Source organism: Aethalodelphis obliquidens, unplaced genomic scaffold (genome assembly GCF_003676395.1).
Source record: "Aethalodelphis obliquidens isolate GAN/ISIS:26980383/991018 unplaced genomic scaffold, ASM367639v1 scaffold278, whole genome shotgun sequence".
Taxonomy (NCBI): domain Eukaryota; kingdom Metazoa; phylum Chordata; class Mammalia; order Artiodactyla; family Delphinidae; genus Aethalodelphis; species Aethalodelphis obliquidens.
The window spans coordinates 1-27,119 of NW_020838192.1; the positions used below are offsets into that span (position 1 = coordinate 1).

The 27,119-nt window shown below is 45.7% G+C and overlaps 1 protein-coding gene and 7 non-coding genes across 8 annotated transcripts; 1 reads left to right on the forward strand and 7 right to left on the reverse strand.

Moving 5' to 3' along the window:
* Positions 1 to 1,276: 1,276 nt before the first annotated feature.
* TRNAM-CAU (transfer RNA methionine (anticodon CAU)) lies at positions 1,277 to 1,348 on the reverse strand. The gene has a single exon. It is a non-coding gene; the product is annotated as a tRNA-Met (tRNA).
* Positions 1,349 to 3,819: 2,471 nt separating this feature from the next.
* On the reverse strand, positions 3,820 to 3,893 carry TRNAI-AAU (transfer RNA isoleucine (anticodon AAU)). The gene has a single exon. It is a non-coding gene; the product is annotated as a tRNA-Ile (tRNA).
* Positions 3,894 to 4,419: 526 nt separating this feature from the next.
* Positions 4,420 to 4,493, forward strand: TRNAI-AAU (transfer RNA isoleucine (anticodon AAU)). The gene has a single exon. It is a non-coding gene; the product is annotated as a tRNA-Ile (tRNA).
* A 732-nt stretch (positions 4,494 to 5,225) lies between these two features.
* On the reverse strand, positions 5,226 to 5,298 carry TRNAR-ACG (transfer RNA arginine (anticodon ACG)). Its single transcript has one exon. It is a non-coding gene; the product is annotated as a tRNA-Arg (tRNA).
* A 3,235-nt stretch (positions 5,299 to 8,533) lies between these two features.
* TRNAV-UAC (transfer RNA valine (anticodon UAC)) lies at positions 8,534 to 8,606 on the reverse strand. Its single transcript has one exon. It is a non-coding gene; the product is annotated as a tRNA-Val (tRNA).
* Positions 8,607 to 10,855: 2,249 nt separating this feature from the next.
* TRNAT-AGU (transfer RNA threonine (anticodon AGU)) lies at positions 10,856 to 10,929 on the reverse strand. The gene has a single exon. It is a non-coding gene; the product is annotated as a tRNA-Thr (tRNA).
* Positions 10,930 to 14,081: 3,152 nt separating this feature from the next.
* Positions 14,082 to 14,155, reverse strand: TRNAI-AAU (transfer RNA isoleucine (anticodon AAU)). The gene has a single exon. It is a non-coding gene; the product is annotated as a tRNA-Ile (tRNA).
* A 3,611-nt stretch (positions 14,156 to 17,766) lies between these two features.
* POM121L2 (POM121 transmembrane nucleoporin like 2) lies at positions 17,767 to 20,828 on the reverse strand. The gene is given in 7 exon segments (XM_027100052.1): positions 17,767 to 18,573; positions 18,575 to 19,419; positions 19,422 to 19,950; positions 19,952 to 20,290; positions 20,292 to 20,380; positions 20,383 to 20,521; positions 20,523 to 20,828. Coding segments are annotated over 7 exon segments (3,054 nt in total).
* Positions 20,829 to 27,119: the final 6,291 nt, after the last annotated feature.

Sequence of the window (27,119 nt, forward strand, 5' to 3'; positions counted from 1 at the left end):
TGTCCTTCCCAGATACTCGAGTGTTCTTGCTTGGCTGGCTGAGTGCAATTGCTCTCTACTCTTAGAGCGTGGTTTACTGCTTATCTCATCACATCTCACACATGGAAGTGATGTGGCCTCGACCTCTTGGGGACCCATAGGAAAGGTGTCTTGAAGGCGTAAACCCTCCCTTCCATCACATGGTGGCACACGTTGCAGAGCCAAAGGACCCAGAGTTTTGGTCAGAACCTGGCTATTCCCTCCTCTGAACAATTTAGAGGGTAAGCAGGCAAAATAAGTGGAAGAGTGTTGGTTTAGTGGACGTCCAGATAAGAACACCTTCAAAGCAACAGGTAGAGGAAGAGAACAGGTCCCTCTATCGCCATCTTCAGCTCATTTCTAGTTTTCCATTTGATTTTTTAAAATTCTCATTATTTAGGGTGCTTCCTGTTTTGGAGGAATTTATACTTCCTTGTCATGATGTAAGGACTCATTAAAGAGTACTTTCACTAAAAAGTTTTCCTCAAAAAACGGGAAAAAAATTTTTTTCCTAAGACTTCCATGTGTGTGTTTTCCCCCCCTGAGCTTGACAGTTAGATAGTGACGCACAGATGTTTTTATTTTAACACATTCATTTCATTTTCTCCTGCCATTTCACATTTAACTCCTTTGCTTCTGTTTTTCCCATAGAGTGCACGCGAATGGCGTCTTCATGGTAATTGCAACATGTATTGCTTTCAAAAAGGATTCACAAAGCTTTCGCATTAACTTGATCTAAATTTGATAAATCATGCGTAGGAGCGAAAAAAGAGGCGACAAAGGGTAGGAGACTCGAGCCCAAGTAAAAATGCGACATAGTCATCGGGCAGAAATCAAGAAAAAATGTTTTTCTTTCGAGTGTAAAGAAAATATAAAACCCTAACTGGAGTGAAGTGTGTATTTTATTTCCTGGAAGAAATGATACTGATCCATTGGAAACGAACGGTAAATTTTTAAAGTATTCTCGAGTGAGAAGGGCTAGAGATTCGCCTCTCTTTTGAAATGAGTGAGGAGGGTGGATTGTGCTCCCCACCCCCGTCCCCCCCTCCCAACTGGCAAAAGAAAAAAGAAAAGGAAAGGAAAGGAAAAGGAGGGGAAAGGAAAACGCTAACTGGTTTTCAGTGGTTAGGTAGGGGGTGGCAATGGATCCTAGAGGTGGTCGAAGAAGAAGGTGCATGTGTAAGTTGACGAAATTTCTTCTCGCTATGTCGTGCCTGCGATCCAGGAGAAAAGAACTGGGCGTTAGAAGAAGGAAGCTTAGCAGAGGATGGTTTCGATCCATCGACCTCTGGGTTATGGGCCCAGCACGCTCCCGCTGCGCCACTCTGCTGACAGGCCGGCACGCTGAGCTCCTTTTTCGCCACTATGAACCTCATGAGCTATGTCATGCGTCCTTGTATATACAGACAAATTTTGGTTTGTTTATAAAATCGAAAGAATCAACTTCCCAGCAATAAGCGGAACAAAGTTCTGTGACTTATTGCACGTGGAAGGACTCAGATCACTCTCAGAAATATCATGCTGGACCCCCAAAATGCCTCACAGTACGATATGCTATATGATTCCACTTCTATGAAGTTCAAGAGCAGGCAAACTGTCTGGTGCTAGAAATCAGACAGCGATTAGCTTGCAGGATGCAGTCTTGTCTGGTAAGGGGGCATAAGGCGATTTTCTGGACTAATGGGAATGTTCTCAGTCTCCATCTGGGTGGTGGTCACATGGGAGTAGGATACATCGGTAAAGTTTATCAGCTCAAACTACACATAAACGCTTTTCATTTAAAAATATACTTCAATAAAGTATTGGGAAAAGGGTACCACAGAGAAGTAGTAACCTAATGGAAAGGAGAGACGGGGGTGTGTGTGGGGAGAGAGAGAGAAAGGGTACTAGAGGCAGCAAGGGAAGGAAGGACGGAGCGGGGTCATTCCGGTGGACTCAGGTGCTGGGCGGGTCCCACTGATTCATCCAATCTCAGCCTCTGAGGCTGTGCTAAGTGGCAGTCATCTCCAGGCCACCAAGAGGACGACCGGAATTCACCCACGGTGAGGCACTGACGGAGCACGTAGGTGTTCCGATGCCCCGCGGGCGACAGCGGGGCGGCGATAAGGAAAGAGTGCCCGGATCCCACGCCCTCCAAGGCTCCCACCCCCTCATCAGAAAACTCCCACCTTCAGCCTTCCAGCCGGACAGAGATCCGAATGCTCGTTTTGGCGGCATCGGCCCCTCAGCACTCCTGGACTCAGCCCTGCTCTCACACAAGAGCCCTCCTCTCCCGCAAACAGCCCTGGCCCAAACCCCGCCCCCCCTCACCCCCCAACACACACACACACACACACACACACACACATCACACTCACACACCAGAGGAAACCACCTGACCGGCGCTGAGGCCTGTAGCCTGAGCCCTCCAGACAGTTTGGCCCAGTTGCAGCCTGGAGCCCCAGTGCAATACCTGAGCCCACTGCTTGCCACACGCAACATGAGGCCCCACGTTTCCCAGGAAGGCAATGCCAACTGCCCTGAGACAGGCCGCTGCACTAAGCAGCCCGCCTGCCTCTGCTCCCTCGGAGCCTGCAACCCCCAGCACACACCGAAGAGGCCTCAGCTTTCCCCCTTCGTCTTCTAAAGGGCAGAAAGTCCTGTTTCCAGTTAAGACGAAATCTCAAGGATCAGATACACCCTCCTGCTTGAAAGAAGCAAAACCTGACAAAATAGACGAAACAGTTTTCAAGACACCAAACATCAGGCAAAGAAGGATGGTGCTCCGTGACAGAAAGAAAGGAACGAGCGAGTTTTCTGGGCATGAGGTGAGACCTGGGATTGCAGCCTTGAGAGAGTTTCCAGGCCCCAGTGCTTGGAACAGGAACCCAGGCGGAGGCTGGTGAACTCCCTGAGTTGAAGTGACGGGGCGGATAGTCCAGGAGACCAAGGCAGCTAAAGCTGGCAGGACAGAGTACCGGAAAGGAGAGAGCCGCGAGAAGAGAAACCTCCAGAAAGCACTCCACGTGGAGCTTAGCACTGGTCAGCGCACGCAGGTAGGGAAACTGTACAAGTCTGAGGAAGGACTTCCCACAAAGATCAGAGAAGTTACCATGATACTGAACTGTCCTTTCAAGTCAGAAGCAACGTTATGAGACACACGTCTGTCTAAGGAATCCAGATTCGATTCCTGTCCTTAAGAAAAGAAAAGAAAAGTCTGTGTTTTGTGTTTCTTGCTCAAAGTGTTCAAAGAGCTGCTGACATGGAGGGAAGAGGAAGTATCCTGAACCAGTCCGCCTGGCGTGGTCCTTCCTCACAGGGCAATCTCGGCTGTCAGTTCCTCTGAAAGAGTCGTCAGAGACGGGGAAAGAACGACCTTTGAAAGAACGCCTATTTACTTTGTATCTCTTGAGGATTTGAGAAAGGACGTTGATTGCGCAACTACTTTGGAAAGAGAATTGAAAAGCGAATAAGCTTGTAACCAAAGGTTGCCAGTAATCTTTTCCACTTTTTCCCGCCCATTTTTCGTGTTAGGTCGAGCTCCCACTCTTGCGTCCTCTGGCCCTGCACGTGTCTCTGTCCTCAGCCACTGGTCCCGGAGGAAAGAGTACACTGCCTGCTGGGAAGAAGGTTGAAGTTGTAGTAGGCCGAGAGCCGAGTTGGGTAAGGAGTGGATAAAAGGTCCGCGAGGGATGGTGGACTTGGAACATGTTATTATAGAGAGGACTCTACCCTCTTCGCAGGTGTGCGTAGGTTAAGAAGCAAGTTTCCTCCTGAGGGATTCGGCAGGGGAAGTTCTCTGCGAAGGTGATCGTAAAGGAGTGGCCAGTACGGGGATCGAACCCGCGACCTTGGCGTTATTAGCACCACGCTCTAACCAGCTGAGCTAACCGGCCCTCGAGCACCCAGCCCTTATTCTCCTCTTTCGTTCCTCTTGCGCCCTCTCTCCTTCCCCGCCCCCACCCCCCAACCTCTTTCAAAGGTTAAGTTCCAAGTGTAGCTTCTCTCAGGAGAATTTGGTGGTGGTTGTTGCTTTCCACCCAAAATAAACAGAATGAGACGCTGTCTCCTGAAGAAAACCAAACGGAAAGAAGGCACACCGGTTTTCAGTCGTACTGCTGGACGTGAAAGAGGAAGCCGACGTTTTTGGAGGAAGCTGCGGCCAACGGCCGGGGGAATCCATGGAAGTATGTGCTGTTGTGTAAATGGCTCGGCGCCGTGCAACCCAAGGCTTCCTTTTGGACAAAGGGCTGCTGTCCGAGTTTGGCTCTCTGTGTAGAGGGCACAGCAGATCTTTGGTGGGTTACACATGGAGCAGCTAGGTGTCCGAGGACCGTGAAAAGTAAACGTTTGTCTTTGGCCGAAGAGGTACTGCGGGAAATGGTGGTTAAAAGTTTTAAGTGAAAAAGTACGTCACATCTCGGCCGGTTAGCTCAGTTGGTTAGAGCGTGGTGCTAATAACGCCAAGGTCGCGGGTTCGATCCCCGTACGGGCCACGCTTGCTTTTACTCCTTACCACCCAAGGTAGTTACACGTCTCTGAGACTTGGAAGGCACAGGTTACTTAAAGAAAAACAAAAACAAAACTATCATACACGTCACTCACGTTACACCCCCCCCCCCCGCCCCCGGCATTTTGGAACTGTCTAACCAGCGCTCTTCTGGAAGTCGCGGTCCTGGGAAGCAAGCTGCGGCATGGAATGTGGAGTGCGTGGTGGTCAGGACCAGCTCCAATATCCGGCCCGCACAAGCCCGGCCTTTCTAGATTTACCATTGCCTCAGTCAAAGCCTCTCGTCTCACTCTTCGGAAGGGGTTGAGGGGTAACCCAGTGAAGCTAATATTGGTGAAGACACTCGTAGATCCACATTGATTCTTTCTTTCTTTCTTCTTGTTCTTCCTCCTCCTCTTCTTTTTTCTTAAAGCCTCTTTGATTTGAATCTGTGTATAGGTGTCTCTGTGTGATCCTTTCTCCATATTTGCCGTGTGAGACTGAACCTTTCTCCATATTTGCGGTATGAGATTGAAACCAGAAAACGTTAGATTGTGAACGTTCCTGTGATCGCCTTTGAAGGGTCCTTCCGAGTTGCGCAAGAGGCGGGATTGATTGCCCTGTGGGGCAACAAGAAGGAAGGTGAGGGAGCTTTTCCCAGCACGTCACTGCGATCGGAGAAAGTTTGAAGAATTGGTCGGCGTGTCAATTGCAAGGTGATTGGGTGTCAAAAGGGTTCCGAGCCAGCCAGGAGTCGAACCTAGACTCTTCTGATCCGTAGTCAGACGCGTTATCCATTGCGCCACTGGCCCCTGCGTGAAACAAGGCCTTAAGCATGCCTATTTAATTAAATGAAACCTCCGAAGTCGCTGGTTCCGGAGTGAGGATGGAAATAACCGCAAAACCGTTGCCTCCGACAGATTCATGTAATTCGCGGTGAGTGTATATACTACAACGTTGTTTTCAATTTCTATATTTAAAATCATAAGAATTGTAACCCTTAGAACATTCCATACGTGATAGCAAGAATGTCATTCCCTGAAAGCAAGTTTTCTCCTGCGAGTGCTCTTTGCAAATTTTTGCAATCAATCTGTTAATCTGCCATGCTTCCACCCGCGTCATATATTCGGATGTGCTTCTATTGGACCCTGATGATGTGTGCGCGGATGACTAATGACTGCCCTGTATTCTCTTTAATTAAGCGTTAAAAAATAGTGCACATCTATTTGGTTTGGAAATGCGTTCGGCTGTAAGAATCACATCTTTTCCTCTTACTGTTAAAAGAGTAAGCCTCACTAAGAGGGAGAATCATGGGCAAGTTCTGTGATAAACCACGCATCGGATAAAAGCATGCAAAAGTCAACGGTAAAGGCAAAACGAGGCAAGAATTCAGTCCTTCAGTAAAGGTACACACATTCCAGAAATCAAATTTGACATGGAATGTGGGAATTTAGGAACTGATTTAATACCACATACATTTCAAACAGACAGACATGCTCTTTTTAGACAATTTGGTTGTATGTTTATTTTAGTTTTCAAACTGGGCAAAAGAGATGCCTCAAAATGTACAACTGCCTCGAGAGAAGGACCTTGGATGTTGAGAGACAGACACGGCATGGTAATGTTCTTGACGGCCCAAACTTGGAATCCAGAGTGCAATGCGTTCTCATCCCAGCCTTGCCATCTTTCACCTAACTGGCTTTTGCAATAAAAGAGAGGTGTACAGTGCTAACAGAAATGTGAAGATTTACTTAGAAAGTTTTGTCTGAAGGAGTAATGGTGGAGGTCAAGTTTCAAGGCTGAGGAGATGTTCACTAGGTATAGAGGAGTATTTGGGGTAGAACGAATGATATGTGCACACATCCCTGGGAAACAAGAGGAACTGCTGGCAGGTAGGACAAAGGGCTGCTGGTTGGGAGAGAGGGGGCAGTGAGGTACGAAATGAAGCTGAAGACACAGGAGTGGCCGTGGAGAGGGTTTCAGGCCATAATCTTCAGGGCCGCATGATAAAATAGCCATCAGATGTTTAGGTGATAGGCAACTCTTTTAGAAACACTGCTTTCTGTCTGTCATACTTTTGTCCTCTCAAAGTTCACAGAATCTGAGATCTAGTCTGACCTAATCTAAGCAAAAGCCAGCTAAAATTCCCCCAAACATTTGAGAAAACTCCCAGGCATTCAGATCATGTGACTCCCCTTAGTCCACGAGGGACAAGAGCCAGGGTCCCTGTAGAGGGGAAGTGCTACTGGCACTGGCGTCCCAGGAAGGGAGGCGTTTAATCTTCATCTTTAAAACAGACATTTTTACTTCTGGTAATGGTAAAAGTTAAATGGTTAAAGCAGATGTAACGGTATGGTTTTGTTTTATGTTTTTTGGGGTTTTTTTAATGGTTAACGCTGATGTAAAAGGTATGTTTAATAGGTCGCAAAACAGGCTGCTCTAGTCAGGGTTAAGTTTTAGTTAAATCATATGTAAGCCATGACTTCCCCACACCTTAATATGTGAACATTTCTTCCATAACCATCAAGTAGAAATACTGTATGCGGTACTTCCTGTGTTTTGTAAATTAAAAAAATCGGTGCCTAAAACACACACACCACCAGCTCAATATACTATATCAGAACATTTCCCCCTGTCCTTTCTCTCTTCTGAGAAATCCCTCACACAGCCCGGCAAATGCAGAGTGCGCTGTTCATGGTCCTGACTCCGGGAAGAGGCGGGCTTCCTGGTGGCAACGCGGACCATCTCCGCCCGCCGGGCGCGCACCTTGAGGTGAGCGGGATGCCGAGCCCCTGAAGTGTCCGAGAGGAGCCCCTGCCGGCCTCGATACCCTGCCTGCGAGGGCCCCCGCGCCCCATTCCGCGTACGTCTGTCCCACAGACTTGTCTCTAAACACACACGCCGGTAAACCCACCCTAACCCCTTTCCGAGCCCGGCCGGGACTGTTCTGTGCCTAAAGGCAACTGCCTTTTGAACCCACGTAAGCGACAGGTCTCTGCGCCCAAAGGACGACTCGTGGCAGCGAGCGGCCACCCCTCCCAGGCAAGCCTAGGTGGCTGAGGCGAGTCGGCCTACGGATCCCGGCGCGCAGCCTGGGCTTCCGGAGAAGGGGCGGCTTGGCCTTGACCGCGTTGTGCAAACACCTGAGCAGAGAGACCCGGATCAAGGCGGACTGCAGACCGAGTCCCCGAGGGTATTGACGGGGGTACCAACGCGGACCCCGGGAACTAGGAGAAAAAGGAAAGGACAGTGAGGTTAAGCAACGGCCTCTGCCGGACACAAAATCCACGTGTACTTTCTGGGGACGGGAAACGTTTCTGATTCGTTTCCTCCACCCCCTCCTCCATTGCTTTCCACCTTCTCCACACACAAATTTTATATTGAAGGTTTTTGAAAATATTTCTGGCAAGGAAAAAAAGAAAATGCCAGAGATGGAAGACATCTGGAAACATCACCTTTTGGTTTTCGTTTGTTTGATTTCCATCCTTGTTTGTCTGATGGCATTCATTCACTTATTCATTTCTAATTGCAGTAAGCGTACCTCAGCTGCTTCCTGGCCATTTGCTTGCATTTCAAATCATTTGCCTCTACAGTGAAAGTGAAAACAGTAAAGTCTGTTGAAGAAAATTTAGCAGAATACTCCATGCCTTTGAGATGAGCAACTATATGTTAGACAGCACATAATAAGCACTAAGCATACAAGAAAGATTGCTACACTGTACCCACCCCCACCCCCACCCCGCAAAACAAAACAACAAAAACTGAGCACGTTTTTCCTCAAAAGTCCATTCGGAGAGAAAAACACTAGGCACAGACTGGCAGGACATACTCATAACTCACACAATGTAAAAGACGTTGGAGTCCGAGGAACCTACAGAAATGTTAAAATGCAGTAAGTACTTTAACAAGATGTAGTTCTGAGCACTGCTGCTGTGAGGATAGGTTGGAAGCCCTTTGTTTTGAGGTCGGGCACCTTAGAGAGGGCAGCAAGGTAGTAAGGAAGTAGTTGTACTTGTGGGTAAAGTGGCAAAAGCCTGGGAAGGGCGCTGTTTCCGCCCGGTTTCGAACCGGGGACCTTTCGCGTGTAAGGCGAACGTGCTGACCGCTGCACCACGGAAACGTCACACGGACGTTGGATTTTACAAGTCCAACAAAACGGCATTTCCTTGGTGCTCCCCAAGTCTAATAATTTTGAGTATTTCTCTTTTAGTATATTATCACTCACTCACTTTGCTTACCCTCCTTTTTAAAAACGTGTTAAAATAAGAATATCGGAACTCTACGACTCATAACCAAACGTAACTCAAAAGCAGAGTCCAAATTCCTTCCCCAACACCACGCAGGGTAACCTCAGGCTCCTAGGGCATGTGATTACAAGGAACTACCCGACAGTACCCTGTGACTTTCATTTCCATGTCTCTTGCTCACCGTAGGACCCAGGACATAACACACAGAGCCCCGAAGACCCCCAAACTTCCGAGAGGGCATGCTTGTCCGGAGGAGACTGCTGAGCAGGGGCGGGGTGGGCTGTGCCCCAGGAGGGAGTGACAAAAGGAGTAGTGTTTGGGAATTCATGGGACCGGACTCTGTGCCGAGTAGGTTGAGGTGGGAGTCGTCAGTCAACTTCTTATCCAGTGTCACTCACACTGGCCTGGAACGCCTGTGCTCTGAGCGACGTCAATCTGTGCAACAGCTGACGTACTAGACTATACTTTATTTTTCTCCTCACTTCACCTGACCTTCGTCACTGTATTTGTCCACTTCCCAGCTTTTACCTCAAGGATCAGGGAGGTGCTCAGCAGCAAGACCATGGTCTTTGCTCGAATTCTCGGTGAGAATTTCGTGATAGGACAGCTCTGCATCAGCACATCTGACCAAGAGCCAAGCTGAAAACTCCTGCTCTCAGCAACTCAAACTTGGATTGATCCCAAGGTTGCAGGAAACAGAGAAGAGAGACAGTATTTCCCAGCTAGCAAGATTGGAGTCCGTTTTTTCCCTGATATCGAGTTGGCAGCATAAATGATGATTTATTATTTTCCAGTACTTTGATGAGAAGTTTACTGTAAAGCAGTCAATGAGTGGCCCCCAACGTGGCCAATCCTGACCCTACCAGATGTCCTGAAAAAGTATGCAAGCCTGAGGTAGCAAAGGGCACATGCACTGAGTATTATAATAAGATTGCACGAAATCAGTTAATTATTTTTAAAGTTGCCAAATGAAACCACAGAGATAAATGGTCATTCATTTTCTGGTACAGATGAACTTATTTGCAAGGCAGAAATAGAGACAAAGATGTAGGGAACAAAGTTATGGAAACCAAGGGGGGAAGGGGGAGTGAGATGAATTGGGAGATTGGGATTGACATATATACACGGCTATGTGTAAAAGAGATAACTACCACATAGCACAGGGAACTGTACTCAATGCTTGTGGTGACCTAAACGGGAAGGAAATCAAAAAAAAAAAAAAAAAAAAAGAGGGGATATATGTGTACGGATAACTGATTCACTTTGGTGTACAGCGGAAACAGACACAACATTGTAAAGCAGCTATACTCCAGTAAAAATAAACTAAAAAGAAAAGAGGAAACGGTTATAACACTACTTGATTTACACTACTCTAATTTATATTAGAACTTTTCCCTTGTTCTTTTATTGGTTTTGGATTAGTTTGACTAAAGGCAAATGGGTAAAAACAACTCCAGACTAAGTAATGGGTGTGGAAAATAACTGTAAACATATGTAAGTGCAGAACTTGAAAGCACACTCATCGAAACTAGATCACTAATTCAGTAGCCTTGCCTCACACTGTATGGTCCACGTAACAGTAGTGTAGACGTCACTCATCTGGGAGACTGTAGAAGTGGTGACTCTCAGGCCCTGTTGCAGATGTAGTCATGTAAAACCCTCATTGTAATGGACCGTACCAGGTCATTCATATGCTCACAGAATTTTGAGAAGCATGGCTCTAAGGCGCTATTCAATGTGCCAAAAAGCTATCTGGCGCAAAATTGGGGGGATCTGAGGGCAGAGGTTGACCATTCAATGAATCAATCAAGAACAACAAATGTCTCCGTTGTGTTAAAAGTTCTAGGAGGCAAAAATAATTGAAGAGATCACACAAAACCGAACTGGCAATGTCTGACACCTGATCTAAAAGGTAAAGGAAAGAACAAGAAGCACTCTAGGCAATTCTAATTTCCATCTCATGATTTCAGGGCAAGTAACGTTCTTGGGAGAGTTGTTGATATTATATTTATTTTTTAAGCAAGGGGACTAATGCTGTCCCTATCTCCTCCTAGGACTTGAAGGCATGTCAACTGCAGTTAATTCCAATTTTTGTTTGCCATATGTAAAATACTTCCTCCTTAGGCCCCACTGGGATTCGAACCCAGGATCTCCTGTTTACTAGACAGGCGCTTTCACCAACTAAGCCACAGAGCCAACTATGACCTCAAACTCATTCTTACAGTATTTGAAGGAGATGTCACTTTCCTGTTTCACCAATGCATTTCTCAAGAATTTTTGATTAATGATAGAGTCTCAGGACTACTTCTCAGAATTTCTATCAAGTTCTTTTACTTTCTCTCGCCTGAAATATGCACAGAAGTTTACATGCTGTGCCAAGACAAGAAAAACTTTCTGAGCCTCTGGACCCTTGAAATAGGTAGCCAAGCCATTTCACTTCTAGGAGCTTTTACAACTTCGTTATAGGAGATATTTCTCAGTTTCAAATCTGCAATTGGGAAATGATGGTGCTTATCGGCCTTGAAACATAACATGAACTGGAGCACTTTGAAGGACTTCACCACACCATTTGCTACTCTTACTGTGAAAAAGCAATATCTTACAAAAGAGAAACGTGCTTCCCAATGTTGATTTTGGAGCTATGTGGCAGGTAAAGGCATGCAAAAGGAAAAAAGAAGGTAAGAATTCAGCAAATGTATACATGTTAAGAACGATGTTTGTCACAGAGATATAGACAATATAAAACTTAGGTAGACATGTCTTACTTAAAAATGTCATAAAATTCTTAACTGGTCCTAGTTCCTGAAATCAACAATCAATGCATAAATATCAGAGAGTTGTCCTCCCCTATGAGAATGAGAGGCAGTATGGAATGATGCTTAAGAGCACAAACTGTGATGTCAGGCTCCATTGGTTCTTTGTCCCAAACCGGTCATTATATTTGGGACCTTGGGAAAATAATGTAAAATCTCTATTTCCTGTTTTCATTTACTCAAATTCTTTGGGGAGTGCTGGCAGATGGTGTGGGTTATGACTAGCCTCAATCTATAAGACTTCTACAGGCGTGTTATATCTAGGCCAGGTACACAGCATTGCTTCCTGAGCTGATAGAGAACAGTGTAAGGAAACTGCCTGTATCTCTTGCAATAGCAGGCAATTTGTTTCCTTTTGTTGTTTATTACAACAGCTCAAGTACTTCTGTAAAGGTAGGTCACACTTTCCACTCATTTCTATTTGAAGAACTCTTTCGTTGTAATCAAATCTGTAAGATTTAAAATTTTCTGCCCAATGCAATACACCTCTCCTATTGTATTTTAAGTATCAGGTATTATGTGTATTAATGGGAAGACTAAGTTAAATTAGGAACCACCTGCATTTATGCACATCAGAGATGCCTAAAACTTAAAACACACACACACACACACAGACACAAAGACACACACAGACACACACACACAAATCCACCCAGCATTAAAGTAATCTATGAAGTCTTTAAGAACAAAAAAGAGGGCGTGATTAATACTACCTGGGAGAAGTCTGAGCTCTGTGAAGAACCCACCAAAGAACATTGAACTGGCCACTGTTCTTTCTGAAAAACTTGGATTCTATAATGGGACCTTGGTGTGATAGATAAACCCAGTTTTGTGGGGCAGGATGTAACAAAGAGAAGTGGTTCAGTTGTTTATTAGTCCAAATGGAAATATTTTAGGCCCAAGATAGGAAAGAAAACCCTTTGGGTGTGAGGTGAAACTTTGTGAGAGAAACCCACCGAACTTCAAGTTCAACATAAACCAGATGGCTCCATTTCAGATGTCTTTTACACGCTAAAGACAAATCTCATTGGTCTGGTTTGCATTTCAGTGTGCGAATGGGACCCTAGGAGAGTATTTGGCAGGACAAGTATACATCATCTGGCACAGATAACCATATAAATATCTCTGCCATGTCCCTCACCAAAATAAGACATCAATATCACATTCCTTCAGCCTTGAACAACTACCTGTCATGGAACTACTGGCAACCAGGCATTTGCCTCAACACTGATTTCAGTGGTGGCAAAGAGACATGTTTCTTATTGTAATTTTTAAAATTAAATTTTTATTTTGGAATAATTTTAGAAAAGTTGCAAAGACAATACAGAGAATTGCCTTATACTCGTTACCTAGTTTCCCTTAATATTAGCTTCTTCCACTACCATGGTACCTTTGTTTAAACTAAGAAGCCAATGTGGGCACTTTACTAATAACTAAACTCCAGACTTTGACTATATCACACCAGGTTTTACACTAATGTCCCTTTTGTTTCCAGGATCCTACATTGTATTCAGGCTCCTCTAGTCTGTGACAGTTTCTCAGTGTTGGTGAAGTATTTCTGTAGCATACTTGACTGTTTTCCAATCTGGGTTTGTCTGATATTTTTTGCGTGATTGGTTTGGGGTTATAGGCTTTTGTGGGAGACCACAAAGATAAAGTACTTGTCCCATCGCATCATATCGGATGTTACATGATAGGAGCATAGCTTACCATTGGTGATGCCAACCTTGATCATTTTTAAGGTAGTGTTTGCCATTTTTCTCCCTTGTGAAGTTCCTATTTTTTCCTACTTCCTACTCTACTATTTAGAAGTTAGTCACTCAGTATGGCCCATATTCCAGAAGGGAGGGGATTAAGCTTCATATCCTGGGGGGGGGGGGGAGTATTTACTTATATTAGTTGGAATGCTTCTGTAAGGAAAATGTTTCCCTTCTCTTGTATTCATTGATTTATTTATATCAGTATGGACTCATGAATATGTATTTTACACTTTGGATTATAATCCAAAACCACACCATCTGTTGTTCAAACTGTTCCAGCTTTGGTCATTGGGAGCTCTTTCCCTGTTATAAAGAGACAATTGGCAAAGCTGTTTCTTTCCTACTGTGTTGATATTAATAAATAATTTTTTCACACATCATATAAAAAAAATCTTGTTTCACCTTTCGCTGAACTAGTTAAGACACGAGTGTGGAAGTGTCGAAAGTGTGGATGGTTTCCCAGTTTATTTTAGGATGAAAATAATCCAGTAGGGTCAGTTTCTTTGCAAGAATCAGTTACCCAGTGGAAAACTAATATGCCCAAAGCGGCTCTATTTCCCTTGCTAGTCACTGACTACTATCCTTTCACCCTGTAGATGGGATTCAAAGGAGGACTTCAACCTTGGGGTAAATCAAAGATGTGTGTTTAAATTTTTTAAAGTTCTCAGCGGTTTGTCTGTCTCCCTGATATTAATTGTGACATCGCAGTGGACCTGAGACTGGAAGAACTCTCATCTGTGTAGAAGTGTAAGAGGTCAAGCGTTGTCGTACAAGTTGGCCTGTACGGGGATCGAACCCACGATATTGCTGTTATTAGCACCACGCTCTAACCAACTGAGCTAACCGTCCAGGAAACTGGTAGCTTGTTCCTCTCTAGGCAATTAAATAAAAGGGAAACAAAATGGTTTCTTCAAATTCTCGGGGCGGGGGTCCGGGGGTCCGGGGGTCCGGAGGGATGGGGCGGGGGGAGGCGGGGAGGGAGGAGAAGGAAAGGGAACACAAAGAACTGAAACAACCGAAAAGTGACATTAATTTTTTAAATCTCCACATTCTTCCTATTTCACTCTGCCTCATCTCGGAGTTTGGAAAAAGAAAAAGGGAACAAAACATTTCGCCTGATTGAACTCTACTTCTTGGGGACCTCTCTCCAATTGACGACTCTGAGCCCCCCAAAAGATCAGATTCACCCAGGGAGGCTTCCTTCCTCCTACCTATTTAAAATAATTTATAAAAATAAATTATTTTAAAATAATTTTATTTCATACTATCAGAGTCCTTAATCCATCTGGAATTCATTTTTTTAATTGTATGAGATGAAGCAGTTTTTAAAAAATTTTTTTGAAGAGTTTAGCTACTTGTACCAACTGCACTTGAAAAGTTCATTAACTTCCTGCCGTTCTAAAGCGACGAATTTAGCCCTCTTTTTCATATTCTATACCCTCCCCGTAAGGGATCTCAACATTTCCCAAGATTTCGATATTCTAAGGTACATTGACAAGGCTCCAATCTTTCCCTAGCCCTCACCAGACACTCCATACATTCATTTGCTCTAACCAAAAACCTTTGCTTTATCCCAGATTCCTCTCTTCATCTCACACCTCACAACCCCTTTAAGAGCAAATCGGTTAAATATATATATACATCTGACCACTTCTCACCACTTGCATTGTAAGCGTCCTCGTCTGGGCCACCATTGAATCCCACCTGGAATTCCACCTGGATTCCCGCAGAACCCTCCTCCCAGTCTCCCTGCTTTCACTCCTCTACCATCCCAGCTCAGCCAGCAGCCAGAACAATCCTAACAGTGAGTCAAGTCATGTCATTTATTTGTCCCAAAGCCTCTGCTTGTTCCACATCTCACTCCTGGGGACTTCCATCAGGTTTTCTCTTTGCCTGGAATCCTCTTCCCTCATACTCTGGCATGGCTGAGTCTGTCAGTGAATTCAAGTCTTTGCTCAGATGTCAACCTCTCATAAGAGCTCAGATGAAACTGTAGCGCCATCTTAACGCACCTACCCTGCTCTATATTTTTGCCATGCCGTTTGCAATCTCTTTCACATGGGAGTTATTTCCTATTATGTTTATTGTTTATTTTTTAATCACACCCCCTACTAGAACATAAACTCCAGAAGAACAGGAATTTTATGTCACTGAGAACATCCCAAATATTAAAAGAGTGCCTAGTAACCAGTATCAGATGCCCAGTAGTTTTTGAGTGAATGAATGATTGAATATGACAAATATTTCCTTCATATTCCATAGTCATTTCACACTCAAGTCTATAAACATTCCATGTATTCTGCCAAAATTACATTTTCCATCCTCCAAGTCAAATGGCTAAGGGTCAGTCTTCTCCAACTCCCCCTTACCCTTTTTCTGCCCATCTCCTCTGCCCACACGGTGCAATCTGTCACCAAGTCCTGCTTCTTAATCCCTCCTCTCTCTACTGCCTCCCCACGCCCACTGTTAACTACCTGGTTAACAATCCCTGTTAACCAGGTAATTAATTACCTAGCTTGAATGTACTGTATCTTTCATCTTTGTTGGTGTCTCCGCAGCCTCCCACACATTTCCAAGGCTCCAGCCTGTCCCTGTTTGACTCCTCCCTCACCTGACAGCTAGAGCAATCTAAACCCAAGCTTGTCTCTTTCCTACTTAAAATCTTTCCATGACTCTCCATTGTATTTGGAACCCTGTGCACACTGCACGATATGGTTTATAAGCATACCCATGATCTGCCCCTTCTTCTCCCAAACCACATCTGACTCCTTGAAAGTTACCCAGATAGATGCGTTCTGTCTTCCAGACCCTCCTGTGCACATGTTTTGTCTTTGGCCTGAAATACCCTTCTCCAGTTGCTAGAACTGGAGAACACACACCGTAAGACAGAATTCAAGTTTCAAGACTTAGATAAGATGACCTTCTGCCCTGCTTCCATTCCCTTAGTACCTGTCGCTTGTTATGGAATCACTGGCTTACTTACCAGTCTCCCCACTAAATTGTAATCTCCAAAGCAGAAGTTTTCCTTCACCTCTGAATGGCTGGTGCAAAGCACGATACAAGGTATACAGTCATCACTGTATAAATGTTAAATTATCATGTAAAGAGCTGTAGAAATTGTCTAATACTTTTCCTCTTGCCCCCCCCCCCACTGTAAGATGGCAATCTTGGGCTGTGGAATGCCTTTCAAAGTAGAAACAGCATGGATATTTAGAGTCCTATACACCTGGGTTAGAGTTCTGACTTTGGTGATTTGCTGTAGTGAGGGAGAAGCGAACACACACTTTGGAGCCAATGGGGTTGAAATCCCAAATCTAACCTTTACTAACTGGTTGAGCTTGGGCAAGTTTCTTAATATTCTTCTGCCTCTGAATAGATATGAGTTTTATAGCAATTCCTGTATCATAAACTCATTTCAACAATTTATTTTTATTTTATCAACCAACTTAAGATTGCTTATTTTTCCAGTTAGGTCTCTTCCAAGGTATCCGTAAAACAGGAGATAGATGTATTCAGGGAGTCATTCTTGCCTTTTCTTTTTTTTCATCAGGATGGAACATGTCGTAGCTACTCATAGACCTCCCATTGGTTACAGTACAGAGGTCAGCTTCGGTATCTGCTCTTCCTCCCTGTCTCCCTTTGTTCTCAGGCCCAAGAGTCTTCCTGCCCTACCTACCCTATCTGGGGGAGATGTGAGGTAGAGGGTGATTTTATAAGGTACAAATTAAAAGAAAAGTAGAAGCTTTCGTTCCCTACTTGAGCATTTCTCACTCGTAATTATGGAGGAATTATGACCTATGGTGTAAAGAAAAGAAGCAAGGTTGCACCACTCTGTGTTTTTCCTCCCCTGGCCCTCCCATGGATGCTCTCATGGGTAGACCATCGATCCTCAAGGAAAAGTTGGCTTCACGGTCAAATTGCATTAAAAGCTTCTCCAAAATATATAAATTAAGCTAAAAAAAATCTTCTCCAAGAACCAACTGAGGAGCAAAATAACAAGAAATGAGGAATCGGCCTCCCTAGGGGACCAGATAAAGGAACCACTTCTTTGAGCCAAATAAAAGCAGGCTAAGATTTAGAGAGAATCTATTCCTCCTACCAAAGATGCAAGAGAATATGGGTTGTACTCTTTTCCTCCCTGGCACGTCTGTTCCCAGAGAAAAAAGCAGGAGGCAGTGTCCTGACTGAGCTCACCGTTGACACAGAAAGGAGTGGGTAGGGAGGGGAAGGCAAGGCTCCGTTCAATTCCAAAGCTTTGGTTCCACTCAGTTTCATTCTGCTATCACCACTAGATACTTTAGCCCTTCATTTTCCTCTAGAATGTAGATTAGGACCTCAAGGTGAATGTACAAAGCTCTCACCTTAGATCTGGGGTATTTTCGCTGTAGAGGAGCAGAAGTGACTGAGGCACTTTACTATGCTGAGGTCCAAATCAGAGTACGAATGGCAAGGAACACAAATTATTTCTTGTGGGCATGATGCCTTCGGGAATGCCCTTGCTCCCCATTCTTTGGGGTTTTTGATTTTGCACCAATGGGAAACAAAGGGGCTGACAGTCTGAAAGATCTTCTCCCAACAGAGCCCTGGGGCGGTGGAGAGGGCATCCCAAAGCCAAGGCTGCTGCCTGCCTTAACTGATCCAGTGACAGGGGTGCTCTGAGCAAAGGAGGCCATGGATGTGTCCCCAGACATAGTTTCTCTTGCAGAAATGCTGGCCTTCCCCAGGGCCAAAGGTGTGCCTTGGCTGGTCCGGCCCTGACTGCCTGGGCCCCAGCCTTTCCCCAAGGGTGTGATGGTGTTAGTGCTCCCACTCGGCACTGCTCCAGGACTGAGTGCTCCGGAGCTGGAGCTCGCGTCTGGGGCAGTGACGCTGAGCCCAGTCTCCTCACAGTCCACAGGGCTCACTAATTCCCCAAAGTCAAATGGTCGTGGGCCTGTGCTGCCAAACACTGAGCCACAAGCCCCAGTCTGGTGGCTTGGGGTGACAACTCCCAAACCATTCGTATTAGACCAAAGGGAACCTACTGGAGTGCTGTCAAAGGCCGGCCGGAAGCTGGCAGGGATGTGAAAGGTGGAGGCTGGTGGTGCCAAACCCCCAGAGGCTGACTGCGTGGTACCGCTGAAGGATGGCTGGGCTGGGGTCGGTGTTGGGGTTGAGGAGGCCACTGTTGAGTTTCCAAAAATGGGAGAGCTACAGAAGCTTGGGCCAAGGGCTGGTTGGGGGGCTTCTTGCTTCTGCATATATGCAGCCCCAAATGCAGGTTGGGGAAGTGGCTCCCAGGGATAGTGGGGAAGGTGGCCTTGAGCTTGACTCCAAGGGAATTGTGAATGCTGACGTCGAACTGGAGATCCTGGATGACAATGCAGGCTGGCTGGTGGTTACCAGGGCTGAAGCTACCAGAGGGCCACCCACAGCGCTAAAATCGGCAGTGCTCCTGGTAGGGGATATCTGGACAGCACTGGGAAGAACCTGGCTAAAGATGGTGACTGTGTGCACAGTAGGAATGGTTGGACGCTGGCTCAGTGGGAAAGTGAAGTCTACATCTGGGGAGAAGCTGGCCCTGAAGGCACAGGCAGGCCCGAGAGGAAAAGGGGGGCAAGTGGAAGGGCTGGAGCGAGTGCAGCCCATGGTACTGGTAACATTCACTACACCAAATTCCAAAGGCGGCTTAAAGGAGCCTTTGGATGTGCTGGCTGGGGTGGTGGACATGACTACAGAGGTAGCCTTGACCAGGCCATGGAAGAGACGGGTAGAAGCAGGAGTAGGTGGAGGAGAGGTCTGCCTGAAAGAGAAAGGAGCTCTCACGGGCATAGTTTTAAGTGGTCTTATGCTGCCAAAGATAGGCTTGAAGGTGGGAGTTGAGATACCTGGAGGTGAAGATGCTGCAGCTGTGCTTGAAATTCTGGAATATGAGGAGCCTCCTGTCTCACTATTGGCTGGGAGCCCCATGATGGGTTTTGACATGCGGTCAGCAGAAGTTGCAACAGGAGGTGCAGATGCAGGAAGATGGGGGGCTGGGCTGCTCATCAATCCAAACACAGTGCTTTGCATAGTGGGTGCTGCAGGGTTAATGGCAGGTGAGCCTCAGGGTGTGGCAGCCTGAGAGGTTGACGTGGCCACGTGGTCTCAGCGACTGGTGCTGTGGGAGAAACAAGGGTCAGAAGGATGAAAGTAGTGGTGGGTTTTGAGTCTGAAGAGGTGCCTGAAAGGGGCTCTGACTGGGAGCACCCATGTGAGGCCAGCAGGCTCGCTGTCTTCAGAGGCGAGTGGGCCACACTGATTGCCTCTCCGGTAGGTTGTGGGAAGGCCAGTGGACTTGGAGACTTCTGCATTTTATGTAAGCTTTCCAGCTGAGGATCAGTGCCCTGGGACAGGGGAGGCTGAATAGCAGACCAAGTGTCAGGGACAGAGTCTGTGGTGACCTCAGTTGTATCTTCTCTGGCTTTGTTGCTCCGTTGGAGTCCAGCTTTCTTCCCTAAGGCCAGGTCTTCGGGGACCGCATAACTGAGCTGAGGAGGTAGAGTCAGGGACAACTGGCTCCCGCGGCTTGACAGAAGCAGGGGAATCTGATTTTGCTGCCCAGAGCTGCCAGATGTTTCTGGGGACTCATCTGATACCACTGGGGCTGGAGAGTGAGACGGATGACCAATGTTCTTTCCTTTTCATTGGCCACTCTGGTATCTGGAGTGATGTACTGGGAATACTTCTCTTCCAAGGCTCAGAGAAATCTCTAGAAGAGCTGTAAGAGCTTGTAATAGCATTTCTTTGGGAGCTAAGGGGGCCACCTGTGTGTGTGCTGGCCAAGGAGTCCATGGAGGAGCAGCTGGGCCTGTTATTCAAGCTGTGATCTGAGCCCCAGCAGTCGAGGCTTCTCTTCAGAGGCCCAGGCCTGGGCACAAAAGAAGTGAGGACTCCATTTTTCGTCAGAGGCTTAAACGCAGATAGTCTGGTCTCTGGAATCCTTCTCTTACTGTCCAAGCTCTCATGGAACAAGTGGTTCTTCCCATCTCACTTTCCCCTTCTTGCACTCTCTGAGAGCCCTCAGCACTGTCTCCTTCGCACATGGGTCTGGGGCTTCTCAGAAGGTGAGACCCCTGCAGAGTTCGTTACCTCTGCTGGGGCAGTGGAGGGGGGCACTGTCCGCTCACGAGGAGCGAGCCTCCTAGTCACCGGGCTCCATGTTGCCGTGGGGTGCCGAAGAGAGCAGATACTCCCCCTTGAAGTAACTTTCCCACCAGTCTGAGGGAAGAGGCCTCATGATGGAATTCCGGGACCTGTTCATGGGAAAGGGCCTCCAAGCCTCACTGACCACGCACGCGTTGAGACTGGTAGGATCCCAGTTCGGCAGGCTCCTCGCAGGTCTGTGCTGAGGGGCAGGGTGGGCACGATGGACGTGCTGAACCCGGGGGACCTGATGAAGGGGCTGAGCTGGCCGGCGGTTCAAGGGCCTCTCCGACAAGTCTGTGCGCCCCCCTGCTGGGGGTGACGGCCAGAGTCCCAGCTTGCCCACGTAAGTGCCCATGTGGAGCAGTGAGGCGGGGTCGGTGACTTTGACTTCGGGTTTGGGCTCCCGAGGTTTCTGACGCCTGGTGACTCAGCCGCAGTCGAAGTGTTCCGGTGTCGGTTGGGATCCCTGCGCGAGGAAAGTGAAAGGTTCTCGGGGAGCTCCTCACCCTCCAGGTCCTGCATCCGAAAGTGCCGGTGGAAACAGAGGACACGCGGGACCTCAGCAGCCCCCGTAGCCTGCTCTGCTAGTTTGAGGCCTAAGCTGGCCGCTCTGGCCTCTCTTCTCTCCTCTCCGGGTTGCAGCGCGCGGCACGAGGAGAGGGATTGGACAGGAAGCGCGCGGCCGGAGTCCCTGAGCTAGAGTCCCAGAGCTAGAGTCGAGCAGGCGCCGGGTCTCCAGACTCCGGCTCCCGGCCCCGGCACCAAGTCCGCCCGCCCGCCCCCGGAGTCGGAGTAGGGAGGGCAGTCCGAGCCCCTCAGGGTGAGTGGGTGGAGGTTGGGGGCGAGGGGCGGGGCGCTGGCGGGAGCGCGGGACCGGAGACCCGGGCGCGTGGACCTGGGCAGCCCAGACGGCGTTCGTGGCGCCAGCAGCGGGGAATAACGGAGGCCGGATTTGCTGCTTGGGGATTCCCGTCCTTCTTCCTTTCCTTTGCCTTTGCCTTTTCCTTCCTTCGTTTTCCATCCGCCTCCCCGAGGCTGAATGTGTGTCGCCCTCGATTGTTCGCACTTTGAGTATGCGGGTACGATGGCACTCTGGCGGGCTCGCGAGGCTCCGGAGGGGGCCAAAGGGATTTCTTGTCTACCGACCAAGAGCCTGAGCGCCTCCGCAGGAACCCGGCTTTGTCCCTCGCTCAGCCACGCCCCCCCGCCGCCCCGCCCCGGCCACCCTCTCCAATCGCGATCCTCACACAGCCCGGTGGGGTCGGAGCTCCAGGAGGGGAGCAAAGAAGTGGGAGATTTAATTTGCGGCTGAATATTCAGGCTTAGCCTAAGTGAACTAGGGCACTAACATTCTGAGAAATTGAAAAACGAATAACGTTTTAAGATTTGTAACACCATTCCTTCCAATAACAATAAAAATGGCACGGATTGAATACGATTCTTTCAAGAAAGGTCATTTTAAGGTTGTTAAGTTAAGGAACTCGGAGAACGAGTTCCATTCAAAACCCACACTGTCCAAAAATGGGTCCAGACATCTCCCACTTCATCGATCTTTCTCCTTGAATTTGTATTTCCACAGAATTTTACGCCAATATAATGTATGCTTACGCTTAAAGTCTTTATTCGATCGTCCTACTATACTAGTCTGCGCCAAATATGGGTATAAACACTGAAATCTGAAATTTTGATATGTGACAGAACCACAAATCTGTTATAATTAATTCTTTTGGTTTCATTTATATTTGCATTTACTAATAGAATGCAATCAATGAAAACATCGTAAGTAGATAACAAAGTTGAAAGGGTCTTTACTGGAAGTTGTAACAGAAGTAAATATGGAATTTATCACCTCTTTCTCCAAGAGGTCGCATACAATATATTGATATAAGACCGCCTCCGCTGAAGGAATATTTCCATTGCTCCTCTACTGGACACCAGGGATGGAAGGAATTTTACAATTCGGGGCAGTGTGTCACTTCAGATAGCTAGAAGGGTTTTGGAATTGCCTAGTGAGAGAATGGTGGGATTTCAAAGTAAGGTGGGAAGCAAGAAGCCAAACTAGAGGATTCTCAAACTCGTGAATGTTAACTGGTTGAACATGGAAGAGGTAGAAATTGATTCGGTGTTTGTGCGTACTTGTAGCCGAGTTGGAGTAAAGTTTTAATAGCAAGGGATGGAAAAGCTCCCTAGCAGAGGATGGTTTACGATCTGTCGACCGCTGGGGTTATGGGCCCCGCACGCTACCGCTGCGCCACTCTGCTTAGCCCCTGACAGAAGCCACTGTTATTCCCTTCAATGATTATGTCACCGTTTCTGCGCTGAACATTTTTTTCGATTTCCTTTCTTTCTGATTTCCTTTCTTTCTGTCGCCCCTCTCTCTCGAGGCACGTAGATCAGCTCTTCCGCAACCAGATGACCTCGGGTCATCACCTTCGGGTCTGCAATTTTCCAACCTGCCCAAGAGTGCCCAAAGCTCGTCATTGAACCCCCTCCCCAGCACCCCTCCCCACTCCCTCGAGCCGCTAGCCTCTTGGAGCGGAGGAAGAGCCCGCGGAGCAAAACTCTGGGTGGACCCGTCTCGGGGAGAAGATCGGAAGTCGTGGAGCCAACTCTGCTGCCACCGGAAAGGAAACGTGTTAACCGTCTCCTCTGTTACCTGTCGAAAAATCTTATAGATGACACTTTGAATAAAAGAGAGGCATTTTGCTTGCTCGCAAGGGCGCAAGATTTTCAGTACGGTGCGCCTGAAATAGAGTTCACCCAGTTTGTTTCTCAAATTATTACACGGGGGTCACAATTTCGACTGTATCTCGTTTGGGGACGTTTGGACTAAACAAACAAATACATTTTATAATAAGATAGGACCTTCCTTTTCCCGAGGCTTATATTAGAGAGCAGAACCTTTGGGAAGTTCCCGAACACAGCTCTCATTTGCGGCTGCCTCTGCGATGACGCTAGAAGGGGCCCGTCTGGAAGGTTGTAAATCTTTTCTCTTTAGTACTGGAAGCTTTTGGATAGTGAGCGTACAGTGTTCCTTCAGTCACATGGCTAGGCCGAGGCTTGTATGCTAGTGTGTTTTTCTTTGTTTTGTTCGTTTGTTTTTTCTCCTTGTACTCCATGTCCCCATCCACAATAAATTTAAGGAGCGACGGTGGAGTGGCGAGCTTAGCAGCTCGCACCAGCAGAGGACCCTCCTCGGGTCCGCAGCCACGCGCACTGAGCCCAGCTATGCAGCTCCTCGGGTCCGCAGCTACGCTCACCTGAGCCCAGCTATGCAGCTACCCCAGCCAAGGAAAGCGAAACTCCATTATTCCTTTGGGGCTCATACACCGACCCCCCACCCCCAGATATTTGTCATCTCAAGGAGATGCTGCCATCTTCAAATTGTACCCTCTCAAGAAAGTCTTTTTCAAAACTTTTCTGACTGCAACTCAGTGTCGAAATATATTTTAAGTCACAACTCAGTACAATATGCAAACAAATGTATGTATATATATATATATACATTTATACATATGAAAGATATATATATATATATATATATGAGAGAGATAACTATCTGAATCTATCTCTATCATCTATACCAATATCGATATAGCTATAGATAGATGATAGATATTTGGAAAGACAGAGAGACCAAACTCTACCAAACAGTATTTTACTGCATGGGTTTATTCTGATATTTCCTATTTCTATTCCTATATCTTCTATTTCATTTATTAAAATACCATTCATGACCTTTTTTATATTAATTTTACACCCATTCACTTCTGAGTGATTTGAAAAACACTGTCACTTATATAATGGTATTCGAAATGTCTCTTCCTTTTAGAGTCAGATAAGGAAGATGTGAAAGACAGTGACCGTTCCACAGTGGTCAAAGAATTAAGGAAATGGTTCGAAGGACACCAGCTTTTTTTTGGTATCAAACAGGACACAGTGTTAACTCTCCCAGAGACTACACTCCACATGTCCCATCTGTGATTTTTCCTGCAGTTAGTGAAGGGAAATCACACCTATTCTAAACAGTCCTCTCTGATTCCATTTTTTTTCCACCTCTATTCCACAGTTGTGATGTGGATTCTTTTCCTCCTCATCTGCCGAAGGATTCTTGCCTGTGTGACTAAGTAGGTATTTGTCTTCACCTCTTAGAGAATATTTTGCTTTTATTCCTCTATTTTATCGTGTCCAACATATTGTTCTGATGCTGTTCCCTCTGTGTAGAGAATTCTTACCTCAGATATCTATAAGATTTACTCCCTGGCCTCCTTCAAGCTTTTGTTCAAATGTTGGGATCAATGGATCCAGAGGTTTTGGACAAATGCAGTCTGCTCTCCATTTCCCGTGACTACTTCAAACGATTTGTCTATTAAGTCCTCCTAACATTTCTTCTAGGATGAATAATCCTCACCTGCCTTTGCTGTGTTGTCACAGTACACTGGTTGCAATGTTACCGCATTCATTCAGCATTCACTCTGGCTAGCTGTGGTTTATGGCTCTCTAGCATCAGTTAGATGTTTGTATACTGGAAATTTCAACCTTAAAGTATCTGGGATCATTTGAGATACCGGAGACATGACTCACCAAACTTCAGCCCCACACGGAGAAGAAAAAAAAAAAAAAAGAGGGTAAAAAAACCTTCCTTCCATCTTTTAATAATATTTTAAAATATGAAATTCCTGTTATTGATGCCTGAGGGTGATGACATCTACTGGATGAGTTGATCTGTGCAGCTAATTGTTCAGTGGCTGTTCTGAAGTAGATTTTATCTGGAAGGTATTAATATATGATAAAAGATCCTCCACATTGTGACAATTCCCACAAGTCAGTCCACATGCATTTCTCCACACCTCTGGTCTCTAATCTTCAAATCTTACTCTTTTCAGATTCCTGACCTTCCAGCCAACCATTCCCTTTTGCCTAGGATTCCATATACAGCTTTATCTTAGGCCACTTCTCTCTCCATGTAAAGAGGAACATCAAATGAACCATCTAAAGCTCTAGCCACTGGGAGGATTTCTTTTCACCATTATCTTGCAGGGTTACTTCTGAGTGGGAGATTGTGTCACAGCAGTTCATTTAAAGCTCACAGCAACATACAGAACTCACCTATCTATGAACCAGGTGATTTGATTACCAACGGCTCTTCTACCTAAACCCCACATAACGGTTCTTAACTTCTCTGATATGTCAGACTGGACATTTCCACTGACATTTCATTAGTCAAATCAAGTCACATGGCCAAGTCCATAAGGAAGAGGAAGTGTGTATATTATATAATAAATATATTATTTCAATGAAATAATCATAAATAATTATAAATTCACATGAAGTAATTATACTTATAGTTATAAATTCACATGAAGTTGGAAAGATAATGTATCAAGGTTGCATGTATCAACAGTTCTTTTTTTTTTTACTGTTGAGTATGGATATATACTTCCATAGTATAGATGGACCACAGCTTTTTTAACCTATTCACCTATTAAGGAACATTCTGGTTGTTTTCAGGTTTGAGTTATTACAAATAAAGCTCCTATAAGTAATAATGCACAGGGTTTTGTGTGGATATAAGTTTTCATTTTTCTGGGATAAATGCCTAGGAGTGGAATTGCTGAGTTGTATGGTAAGTGTGTGTTTAGCCCTTTAAGAAACTGACAAACTATTTTTCAGAGTGGATACACCATTCTACATTCCTATGAGCAATGTATAACAGATCCAGTTTCTCTGTATTCTTACCAACCTTTGGCAGTTGTTACCATTTGTTATTCTATCTCTTGCAGTAGGTGTGTAGTGATATGTCACCATGGTCTTAATATATATTTCCTAAATGACTAGTGATATTGAACATCTTTTCATGTGCTTATTTCCCATTTGTATATCCTCTTTGGTGGAAAGTCTTTTCATGTTTTTTGACCATTTTCTAATTGGATTGAGTGTTGTTTTAAAGTGGAGTTTTGAGAGGTCTTTGTATATTCTAGATATGTCTTTGCCAGATATGTGATTTACAAGTATTTTCTCCCAGTCTGTACCTTGCTTCGTTGATTTTTTTAACAGAGTCCTTTGCAGAGCAAAAGTTTTTAATTTTGATGAAACCCAGTCAGTCAAATTTGTCTTTTATGGATTGTGTGTTTGGTGTTATATCTAGGAACTCTCCTCCAAGCCCCAAGTCCCCCAAATTTTCTCATATTTTTTCAAAAAGTTTTATAGTTTTATGTTTTATTTTAAATCTATGAACCAGTTTCAGTTACTTTTTAAATAAAGTGTGAGGTTTAGGCGGCAGTTGTCTTCTTTTGCCTATGGATTGCTCCACCACAATCTTGTGAAAAGACTTTTCTTCCTCTACTGAATTGCCTCTGCACTTCTGTAAGAATTAATTTAGATGTACTTGCATGTGGTGCTTTCTGGATTCTCTATACTGTTTCATTGACATATATCTATTCCTCTGCCAAAAATGTATACTCTTTATTACTGTGGCTGTATAATAAGTCTTGAAATAATAAGAATGTTTTCTTCCACTTTATTCCTGCTTTTCAGAATAATTCTAGTTATTCTAACTCATTTTTCTTCCCATATAAATTTTAGAATAGTCATGTCTATAGCCACAAAAAATTTTACCTGGATCTTGATAGGAATTGTGTTAAAT